We start from the raw sequence: 12,202 nt of genomic DNA, 5'->3' as shown, positions 1-12,202 counted from the left end.
CAGTGTTCACTGCAGCATTACTGATTGATACAATAGCCAAGACATGGAAGCAACCTAAATGTCTATCAATGGATATATGTCTATAAATGTCTATAAATGGATAAAGAAGATGTGGTATATATGTACAATGGAATATTACTCAGCCATAAAAAGGAACAAAATAATGCCCACACACACAGAAAATAGAATACTACACGGCCATAAAAAAGAGTGAAATAATGCCATTTGCAGCAACATAGTAGACCTATAGATTATCATATTAAGTAAGCAAGAGAAAGACAAATATATGATATCACTTATATGTGGAATCTAAGGAAATTATACAAGTGAACTTACTTACAAAACAGACTTATGGTTACCAAAGGGGAAAGTGGGGGGAGGGATAAATTAGGAGGTTGGGATTAACAGATATAAACTATTATATGTAAAATAGATAACCAACAAGGACCTACTACATCGCACAAGGAACTATATTCAATGTCTTATATGTGTGTCTGTGTGTGTATATATATATATACACATAACTGAATCACTTTGCTATACACTTGAAACTAAGGTAACGTTGTAAATGAACTGTACTTCAATTTTTTAAAAATCCAGAAATATTTCTGAAAATTTTAGGGGAAGTTTTTTATTAGTTAGAGGTAATAGTATAAATCAGAGAGCTGCCTCTACATCTGTAAGCTAACCAAGTAGGAAATCTGTAACTAGATTAAGAAGCCCTACCCCCCTTCATCCCTTTTACATTGAGTCATTCCCACTACCTGGCAGCTAACATACGGCCAGTTCTTCTTTCTTTTTTAAAAAAAAAAACATCCCCCAGGAGCACATTTCTTTATATATACACAACATAATGATAACTGAATACAGTACAGTAAATCCGCAAGCATTTATTGCCTGTTGATTATATGTACTAAGCCCTGAGGATAGAAGTCATTGACTTCAAAAGCACAGCATGACTACTGAAACAGTAGAACTCTAAAGGATCCCGCCAGCGTGGAGAGGGGGGTTATGAATGCCAGACTCTGTGGAGAGGGGAGGTGTGTGCCGAGGTCTCCTGGCGAAAGTGTCCGAGTGAGGGTTCAAGGGATGAATGGGAGTGCCCTGGGGCATAGGCTGCAGCACTGAAGGGGCAGCGGCCAAGCCAGTGGATTAGTGAAATTATGCTTTGTTTGGTAACGCCGGACTATAAGGACTGAGGTCAGTTGTGGCAGGAACTAGAGGTAAACCAGACGGGACGTGAAAAGCTTTGTGAAAATCAGGGTGAGGAATCTGAGCTCTGTCTTGGGACTTGCCAATAAGACAGCAGCATGGTCAGAATTACCACCCTGATTTATGGTTTTAAGTGCTGACTTGACCTCATGTGTTTAATCTCTTCCTGTCCTCAAGCTCACATGTCAGTTACAACATTTTCAGTTACAAGTAACACAGAACTCAACTCACATGGTTTAAACCCAACATGGATGAACCTTGAAGATATAAGCCAGTCACCACAAGACAAATACGGAATGATTCCCCTTACATGAGGTACCTAGAGTAACCAAATCCATAGAGACAGGAGGTAGAGCGGGGGGTCGCCAGGGACAGGGGGAAGAGGGAACAGGGAGCTATTGTTTACTAGGTACAGAGTTTCAGTTTTACTTCTGGAGACGGATGGTGGTGATGGTTGCACAAGAGTGTGAAGGTACTTAATACCAGTAAACTGTACACTTAACAGTGGTTAAAATGATAAGTATCTTATGTATATTAGTACAATACAAAAAAGTACCAAAACAAAATGGCTTAAACCAAACGGAAAACATTATTTCCTAACAGCTTCCTTGGTAGAGCAGCTTCAGACTTGGTTAGTTGTTGATTCAACAGTATCAAAAAGGACCCAGGTTGTCTTCAGCTGCCCACTCCACCAGCCTCCACCCACCTGCTTCCTCCTCAGCCAACTCCCCTCGTAAGACAACTGCCCCAGTCAGAAATTTCTTTCCAACAGACTCACAGCTATGGAGAACAAACTAGTGGTCACCAGTGGGGAGAGGGAAGGTAGGGGATTAAGAGGCACAAACTACTATGTGTAAAATAAGCTACAAGGATATGTTGTACAGAGCAAGGAGTATAGCCAGTATTTTATCATAACTTTAAATGGAGTATAATCTATAAGAATTTTGAATCACTGTGTTGTACACCTGAAACTAATATTATTATAAATCAATTATCCTTCAATTAAGATAAAGAAAACAAATTTCTTTCCAAAAGAGCATCCAAGAAAAGAGACCATCTAAGAGCAAGAAAGGCTTCCAAAACCACGTATTCCTCAACATCCCCACTTGAATGTCTAATAGCCATTTCACCTGCAGCACAGCCAAAGCCGAGCTCCTGATGTCCTCCCCCCCCCCCCACCCTCTTCTCACCTTCTTTCAGTCTCACTAACTGGCAGTTCATTCTTTCTCCAAACCATTCCTGTACTCAGGCCAAAAACCTTAGAGTCATCTTGGGCCCCTCTCTGTGTGTCCCACCCTACATCCATCAACAGATTCTTTTGACTCTGCCTTTAAATGTTTCCAGGGTCCAGCTACTCTTCACCACCCTGACTCTGCTTTGAGCCACCACCATCTCTTATCTGGATTATTGCAATAGCTTCTTAACTGGTCTCCCTGTTTCTGCCCTTGGTCACTTATTCATTCATCGAACAGATATTTCAATGAGTACTTAATATATGCAGGCATTGCTCCGGGTGCTTGCAATTCTGCAGGTAAAAATCCCTGCCCTCCTGGAGCTTTCATTCTGTTCTCAAAATAGCAGTCAGAGTGATCTCTTTCAAATGTAAGTCAGTCAATCATGTCACTTCTCTGCTCAGAATTCTTAGATTTATGCTGTAGTCTGTACATGTAGGTGATGAGGAAAAGCACGTTTTAATCTCAGGGTGCCTGTGCCTCTGACGAATGCTGTCATGTCACAGAGCATAGTTCAGTTTGAATGTGAACTTTTAAAGTGCAGAGAAAGAGGATGAAAAAAATAGTTTCTAGCATGCAGGATTCTAGAAATAGAAAGCACTGCATTGAATGACGTCAGAGGCATCTATGTAATAGAGTGATCACTCCAGTAATGATTTCTTAACCACCTGCCTCTCATCCTTTTTCCTTATTTTGCTGAATTCTTTGGACAAGTTGAGCTCTCAAAACACATTGAACATCTATTAAATGGATGTGCCCCCTCTTGAGTTTTTTTAAATTGAGCTAAGACGTACATGCAATGATAATCCAGATCAAGATATACCATTTTTCAGCACTCCAGAAGACTCCCTTGTTCCCTCTTTCAGTCCATAGCATCTTCCAAATGTAACCAGTATTCTGACTTGTATCACCATAAAATTAGTTTTGCCTGTGTCTGAACTTTGCATTGATGAAACCTTTTACATCTGGTTTCTTTCATGCAAAATTAGGTCTGTGAGATTCATCCATGGCATTGCAGGTAGCTCTAGTTCTTTCTTTTTTGTTGCAGTATCATATTCCATTGTGTGAAAATACACAATTTATCCATTCTACTATTGATAGATATTTGGGTTATTTCCTGTTTTGGCTGTTATGAGTAACATGTCTTTTGTTGGCTGTAAGCATTCATTTCTCTTTTCACTCTGGGAGTATACTTGCTGGATCATAGGACATGCTTACGGATACAGAACTTTAGGAGAGAGTGCAAACAATAAAGTGGTTGTACCCTCTGAGGGGTGTGAGATGTCTTCCTGGATCCGGTGGGTCTGAGCTGCTGCCTGACCCATTATTTGTTCATGTTTTTGTCTTCCCCCTGCTCTACCCCAAGCCACAGTGTTGAACAAAAGTAATGATTAGAACACAAAGACAAGGTTGAAATTGTGCAAGACGGAATATCAGTAATCCTTGGATTAAAAGGGAAATTCTCCAGTGACCTATTATCACATGACACGGTTCTGTTACCTTCATCACATCAGTTTCAGTTCCATTTTCTTAATACTTGAAAATTTTTTGAAAGAGGTGGGAAACAAAACACGGTAGGAAACCCTATTCCTAAATAGTAAATGTTTGGGCTACAGAATTAGGCGAGACTGGAGGGGGCTAGCAGTGATCTGATTTCATGCACATACTGATCGCTAGGAATACAAAGTGACGAACAAGATACATAGAGCTTCCACCACGTGGGGAAGCTGACCAGCAATCGCAGTGCACCGTGGGGAGAGCCGTGGGGAGGAGTACGGTAAAGAGAAACGCCGGCGTCTTCCTTTACGTGACACACACGAAAACCACAACGCTACTGCGCCGGAGGTGTGGGGTTTCCACATGTCACTCAGCTCTGCACCACCAGCAAGGTGGCCTACCATTGCCTCCGTTCTGACACTGTCTCCCTGGAGGTGGCATCAGACTCCACAGGTTACAGGTCGGTCCCGCGGGACTGACCCCACCTCAGATGCCAACTGCAAGTCGTCTAGGTTGTCACTGTGCTTCTGACAGACGAGCTCCAGATCAGAGGTTCCCACGACCCCCTCCTTGGGTTCGATCAGTTTGCTAGAGGGCACAGCATGAGCCAAGCCTGGAAGCTAGGCAGAGCCCGACACGCCGGGAGCTTTCAGAAAAGTTAAATCTTCACTGGGGCTGAAGCATAGTGTTTCAGGGGAGAACAGTAGCAAGCAGTGAAGCTAGAAATATAATCAGATATCAGACCATGAAAAGCTCTAAAATAATAGCAACAGCAGCCAGTGTTCTGGTGAAATTGGCTTTTTCCAGACTCCGGACTAAGCACATATCAAGGACTATCTCATTTAATATTTAATATCCTTAAAACATAGGTACGTTATTATAGATGATAAAATGTAATTAAGTAATGGCCAAAGCTACAGCCCTTAAAATGACAGGTCTAGACCTTAAATCCGTATCTTTTGAGTGATCGAAAGCCCGTTCTCTTAGCCACTCGTATAGCTAGTACCACATAAGCCATGCTTTATCCTCCTAGGAGCTCAGCTTCTTAAATGTGATCATGTTTCATTATAGCGGCACCATTTAGGATAATGATTCCTTTTAAAGAAAAAAACTTCACGGACCTTTAATATTGACTTAAATCAGCTAGTGTTCCTCAAATGGATGCAAATATAATACTGACATAAACTCCTGCTACTTAACACTGCTCGTATATCAAAACAAGTATACCAATTAATACCCCCCAAAAAAAATTAAAGTGAATGAAATGCAAATTAAGTAGCACTAATTTAATGCCACTGATGGTGTTTGGTGAAAATCGTTGCTCTGGATGAGTGAGTGGCACTGACACTTCACTTGGTCAGGGCACCCTGGCTGCCGGCGGCTGTGGAAACTCCACTTCCCATACCTGACCTCTCGTTCAACCTTCCAGGAAACCATAACGCTGTCTCGCTTCACTTGGAGTGTGGACATCTCACACGTTAGATCCACCACTTCCCATTCACCTATAACACCTGAAGCCGTGCTGCATGGTACCCACAGGATTGTAAACCCACAGGCTCTGAAATACAGTTTCTGTGTTTTAATGCAACTTGAATTCAGAATGTTTTTAAAGTTCCAAACTTAATCAAATGAGATTCGATCTGGAAAGGACTTTGGTCTGTGAATGAGAGTGGGAAAAGGAGGACGGCTACGAGGGGCACGTGTGCTGGCTTTTGAGGGCTGCTAAAGTAATGCTTAGTAAGAGACTCTTCTGACGTTTTTCTGCTTCTTCACAGGGGTTGGCACCAGGAATTATTACAGAAAGATTGGCTACAGATTGCAAGGTCCGTACATGGTAAAAAATCTAAAATAACCGCCACACCAGCGCACCTTGACACCTGTCCTCCCTGGCAGAAAACAGAGATTCAGGATGTGTTGAACACTCAGCACAGAGGCTGAGCGAAGCACATGGACCTCCCTGACCCCCTGACAAGGAGCCTCCCCCTCGCCCTCCTGCTGGAGCCACAGAGACTGGAAGCCGCACTCAGGGCCGGGCCGGGTGTCTGCTGACCAAGCCTACGGAGCCTGGGCGCTCAGAGCCCCCGCACCGCACCCTCCTGCATGTTCTCAAGACGTCACTTCCGTTTCGAGGCTTAAGTCCTATATCCAATTTCTAAATTCTGCATGAGGCCTGCAAGTGACCTAACCATGACTCAGGCACAGTGACAAAAGCAAACTGATCATCTCATTTGAACTGCATGGTTCATGAACTAAAAACTGGCTATGTCATTTGAGGAGGACACATAGTTTCTATCAGCAGGTTATTTATATCCAGTTTCTATCAGCAGGTTATTTATATCCTGTACAGACAAAGCGCCAGGTTGGGACATGTGAAAACTGTCACATTGATCTCTGACCTATAACTACATATGCCTTCCAGCACAGGTCAAGAAAATGAGCTTTTCTTTTCACGGACATCATTCTGGTTTGAAATAACAGTGTGATGGGGAGAGAAGAAGCAAGATTGTAGGCTTATGTTTCAAGGTTGAAACCAGCCTTTCACATTTTTAATCGTCTGTACTTTGCGCACTCTTGACAATTGCAAAACACCGTGGGCGGCACTTTCTCCCAGAGAGGCGTTTGGCTTCCCCATTGGTCTGTCCTGAGCAGGCAGAGTCTGCTGTGCATGTGTCTGGGTTTGGGTGACATCTGTGGATGTCAAGAGGCACATCCATAGGTGCTGTTCCCTTTATTTTAATTCTTTAAATCGATTTTGGTTTGTTTTAAACGGAGAAAAATCAGGGTTAAACTTTTTTGTGAAAGCAAAAAAATGGAAAACAGGCCCAAATCTAAAAATAGGAAAGAGACTGGCTTTTTCAAAGTTTCATCTTTATAGAACTGCCTCTATGTAACTTCCAGGTAATCTAAGGAGACTCAGCCTGGAGAGGGCCCGTTCGTAAGAACATAGCTTAACCCTGCATCCCTTGGCTTCTGTGGCATTTTACAAAGGTTTATTAAATGGAATTGATTCTTCTAAAGGTTTGAAAAATAAAATCTTCAACATACAAGGAAGAATCACGTAAGGTTTTTTCCTCTCCCTGTAAACGCAGTGACATTTGCCATGAGCTTATGGGTTTGGGTTTCCTGCCCAGGGCACTGTTTGTTTCTTCCTGGGTCCTGTTTGCCATTTTGTTAAACTGCTACAAGGCAAACGGCGCTGACTTCCTGTGGGCGCGCTGTGGCACTGCAGAGGCCTTCTGTGAGTGCCATTTAAGGAAGTCAGCTACTTCTCAATCTTGAGCCAAACTGACGATTATAGCCCAGAACACAGCCTCTCAGATAACTGAGGAACTGCCCCAGAGAAGCGTGGTTTTCAGCACAGTCTTGGGGGAAAAAAAACCAAAAAACAAAAAAGATCAGCACATGCACAGCGAGTCAGTATGCTCTTGGCACCTGGGAAGGAAGTCTTGTCATGGAAGGAGTATCGGCATTGGCTTCCCAGCCAGAGAGGCATTTAATCTTCATGTTTAACGTCGACATTCTTCCAGTCAGCGCGCCCTTTTCTTTAATAATTAAAGCAGATGTACAGTGTATGTTTGATAGGCCACAAACAGGCTGTTCTGTTTAGCATCAGATTCAAGTTAACTCATGGATAAGCCAGAATGACTTCCCCAGACCTCGATATGTGAACATTTCTTTTACCGAGCCTTTCTGCCGCTAGAAGCTTCAGCTTCTCCCCTGACTGCCAAGCACTGTCCCCGGCATCTGTGGTGCCTGGCGCCTCCACAGCCCGGCTGGCCTGGCTCTCCTAGAGATTACGTGCACTGGCTCAAATGACCACCTCGTGAGAAAGATCAGTTAGGCAGGATCCTGTCGGCCTCCGCGTGAAACGTTTAAAGCTGCAGTTTGTGTTTCTGATCTGTATTGAATGACTCCTTAGCAACCATCTCAGGCCCACTCACAGCTCCGCTTTTGACTCAAGTTTTTGTTAAATCTCCTGGAGAGGTTTTGTTGTTTTTAAATTATCAAAAACAGACCGAAATCTATTCAAATAAAAAATGAGACTTTAAAAATACATTATCGCCAAGTAAAAGGGCCTGGTAGCGCTCACTGTTTCCCCAACTTAGGAATGAATGTGGAGCCCTTTTAAAGGAAAAAATGTCTGCTAACACAAACAAATACTGAAAAGTACAACTTAAAAGCCAAAGCCTGTTCTATGAAAACAGCTTTCGAAATGCAGGTTTTCATTTCCAAAGGTTTTTATGGGTGGTGGTTGTTTTTTAAGATTATCACCTAATTAAAACAAAATTTTGTTCATAAAGAACCCACAGACCCTTAAGCTGATGAAAGAGCTCAAGATCTAGGTTCTGAAAACCTGGGCTCCTTTACTAACTCTGAAGCTGTGGGCAAGTCCCCTCCCCTTTCTCAGCTACACACTCCCCCACCTCCAATTTATAACATGAGAGAATCGCCCATCTGTCAGGGTAAGCGCAAGGTCCAGTGGGGTCCCATTTGAGAGACACTGCCTAAACCACGACATTATGTAAAATGCGGTTAACTCCACTGAAGTGGCTTCTCGACAGATGTGTGACCTCGAGCAAGAACACTCTGCCTCTCAGCAAGTTTCCTGTCTGTAAAGTGGAAATGATAACAGTTTCTCCCCCATGCAGTAGCTGTCAGGATTAAATGAGCTCACGTATGTCAGTTTCTTAGACCAGGGCCTGTGGAATGTAAAACACACTACAGGTACGGGCTATTATGACCAACATGTAACAAGTGCAGTATCTGGCCCATTTTAACATGGGAGTTTCTTCTCTGTTGGCAGTAGAATCTTATTTTTTGCTAGAATCTTTAACTTTTGCCTTCTCTCCCATCCTCTGATCATTCCTTCTGTTTCATTCACATAAGTCTAAGGTTACAAATTGTCAGATCCATGCTTTGAGGGACAAGAAACTAGCTGAGACTCTGCAACAGCAAAAAGCATTTCCAAATATCACTGTCATTCTGGGGGCTTCCCGGAGAGTTGTCCAGTATTAGCATGGACTGCGGTCTCCCACGAGTGTGCACAGGTAGCCACATCCACTTAGGGAGTCCCCCGAGGGAGGCTGGCCCCCTTCCGTGGCAGGGAGGACAAGCAGTGCCCCATCTGTGCCCCATCTGTGCCTTAGGGTCGTGTGTGCCCTCTGTACGCTTGTGTTGAACTCCGTGCAGGCAGCTCCAGAAACTAAGCTTACAGACCTTTTAAAGAATCTGATTTTAACATAGATAATCAAACACATGCCTGTAACAAGGGGCAAACCAGTTGCTTTTCTACAGCCAAATGTGCAGCCTTATCTCTTCCTGTCTCCACATGCCTAGAATACCCTTCTGTCCACCTGGAGGACTCCTCCTCCAAGGAGGGAGCTGCCATCTGAGGCCCACCATGTGCTGCTTCTCTATCTAGGCCACCCTTATGCAGCCCTCATGGTCAACGCTCATCTTCCCCCATGAACAAATGAAGACACAGGCTGGTGTCATCATGGCTGGGCCTGAAGCCCCCGGGCCACCACGTTGCCCATTAGAGTCGGCACCAGCCCTAAATGTCCACAGATCGCATACACATCCACGTGAAAGGTGCCCGCAGAGCGGCCCAGCACAGAAGCCCTGAGCTCAGCTATAATACTAAGTGGGTTTAGGATTCCAACGCGAGTCACTGACTCGGCCTTTCTCCACTCCACCCCCATGTTTTCAGTCAGCTTATGTTTAAAGAAGACACAAGTATTGAGCAACGAGGCTGTGCTTTCGTATTATTTCATCCTCACAACAACCTGTAACCTGAGACCTGTCACCAGCCTGGTTTTCCCCAGTGCAGGTAGTGGAAGGGCACGATGTCATCAAGAGAGAACGCAGGCGCTTCCCTGGTGGCGCAGTGGGTAAGAATCCACCTGCCAATTCAGGGGACACAGGTTTGAGCCCTGGTTCCGGGAAGATCCCACATGCCACAGAGCAACTAAGCCTGTGTGCCACAACTACTGAGCCTGTGCTCTACAGCCCACGAGCCACAACTACTGAGCCCGCGTGCCACAACTACTGAAGCCTGTGTGCCTAGAGCCCATGCTCCACAGCAAGGGAAGCCACTGCAATGAGAAGCCCACACACTGCAACGAGTAGACCCCGCTTGGCGCAACTAGAGAAAGCCGTGAAGAAGACCCAATGCAGCTAAAAATAAATAAATAAAAAACAGATACAACATTAAAATAGAAATAAAAAGTGTTTAAAAAAAAAAGAGAACGCAGAGCAAAGGGAGAGTCTGCTCTTTCCGTTTCAATAAAAATAGCTTTTTTTGGTTCTAAAAATTATATATGCTCAATATAACAGATTGAAATGAAACAGAAAGGTACAAAATAACCTGAAATCCCACCATCAGACACTGGTAAGCCCTGTGATGAACGTGCTTCCATGCGTCTCACCCGCACCCGAACACACACAGCCATCAGTCACCTTTACGTAAAATGGTCACACAGTGCATGTCGCTTTGTAACCTTTTTCACTCCACAAAATGTAAGTAATACCAGCATCTTCCCGTGTCAGTACACACGGATCTACTTCATCCTTTTTAATGACTTCCTAGCTTCCCGTTGTCTGCAGATCCCACACTTTAAGTGGGCCTTCTCATATCTTACATTCGTTTATATCCTCATTGTCACAATAGCTAGAATTGTGTATGAAGCATGGGGGCTGCATACACTCGTTGACTCAATATTAAGATTTGCTTTCGTTTTTTTCTATAAGCCTCACTCATCCGTGACAGGCTTCTGTGTCCCTCCCTGTGGTTCTTCGCCCCCAAGCCCTTCCATCCTTCACTGTTACCCACCTTCCAGGAGATGGGGAAGGAGCAACCTGCCTGCGGCCTGGCCGTGCCCCGGCAGAGGCAGCAGCACCTGCGGTTGGGAGCAAGTCCCATCACACAAAATGCCAAGCTCTGCGTCCCCGAGAGGCGCCAGAGCGTGAACGTACTTTCATTGAGGTCAGAGGTGACCGTACCTTATCTCATCTCCCCTGATGGAAGTTACTGCTTCAGGTCACATTCCTCAACTGCTCAAGCCCTGCAGGGAAGGTTATCCTCTTGTTTCAGGGCCGATCTTGTCTGTGAGGTTAGCGGTATGAGCTAACCTCACAACATTTTTTTTTTTTTTAATGGTATTTCAGGGCTCACATGCCCTCTCTGTAACTCTCTCCCTTTTTTTAAAATTAATATCTTTTTATTTTTGGCTGCTTTGGGTCTTCGTTGTTGCGCACGGGCTTTCTCTAGTTGCGGCGAGCAGGGGCTACTCTTTGTTGCGGTGCGCAGGCTTCTCATTGTGGTGGCTTCTCTTGTTGCAGAGCGTGGGCTCTAGGTGCACGGGCTTCAGTAGTTGTGGCTAGTGGGCTCAGTAGTTGTGGCGCACGGGCTTAGTTGCTCCACGGCATGTGGGATCTTCCCGGACCAGGGCTCGAACCTGTGTCCCCTGCATTGGCAGGCGGATTCTTAACCACTGTGCCACCAGGGAAGTGAGCCAGGAAGACGATAGTCCCTGCTGTCCAGCGGGGTGTGGGGAGGGGCCCGGCACTTGGCCACCACCCCACCCCACCCTCCAAGGAAGAGCCGGCACGGCATCCAGCTGCCTGGGTTTGAGGCTGGCTTCTGCCTCCATCTAGCTTTGCAAAAACTAGGGTCTTGGACCACCGCGTGCTTGGGGTGCTGGGGCAGTAGTTAAGGGACTACTTACATCAACCTGAAGGAAGGGAAAGGAACGCTGGGGAAAGGGAAGGAGAAAGGGAAGAACATCTGAGCGGACAGGCCTGGTATTGCCGTCACAACAATCCTCCGAGGTAGGAATTTTGGCCCCCATTTTATGAATGAGAAACCAAGGTTCAGAATGGTTAAATAATGTAACCAAGGCCACAAAGCTGGTAAGTGAAGAGCTAAGTATAAAGGCAACAGGTTGACTTTCTCAAACTTGCAAAGATTTAAGGACCCTCATACCTATGAGCAGTGGTGGCTCTAGAATTTCTAAAACCGATGGTTTCAGGCTGGCAATTGGGTTGGAAAGGGATTTTTTTTCCTTTTTTTTTTTGAAGCTATGTTTGCCTTGCAGATGCTCTTTGCTCTCCACCCCCATCAACCTCAAGCCACTTCTCACCACAACTGCCAGTGAGCTCTCCTTTGAAAAACAACTCGAATAAATACAGCCAAGAGACATATCCAAATAAGGAACTTAGGAATAGGAATAATACGGAAAGAGAACCAGTAGTAAGTAATC

General features: G+C 44.8%; 1 protein-coding gene and 1 long non-coding RNA gene across 2 annotated transcripts in view; one reads left to right on the top strand and one right to left on the bottom strand.

Moving 5' to 3' along the window:
- ELP3 (elongator acetyltransferase complex subunit 3) overlaps positions 1–8,625 on the top strand; it is a 113,452-nt gene extending 104,827 nt beyond the window's left edge. The window contains exon 15 of the mRNA XM_079927773.1: positions 5,717–8,625. Coding sequence (XP_079783899.1) covers positions 5,717–5,793 — 77 coding nt within the window. The 3' untranslated portion in view covers positions 5,794–8,625. The remainder of the gene's footprint in view (positions 1–5,716) is intronic.
- Positions 1–12,202, bottom strand: part of LOC307189600 — a 160,712-nt gene that overhangs the window by 20,401 nt on the left and 128,109 nt on the right. The window lies entirely within an intron of this gene.

Source organism: Stenella coeruleoalba (genome assembly GCF_951394435.1).
Source record: "Stenella coeruleoalba genome assembly, chromosome: 7".
Lineage (NCBI taxonomy): Eukaryota > Metazoa > Chordata > Mammalia > Artiodactyla > Delphinidae > Stenella > Stenella coeruleoalba.
The sequence above is the reverse complement of the archived record's forward strand: the minus strand, read 5'-3'. Positions and strand labels throughout refer to the sequence as shown.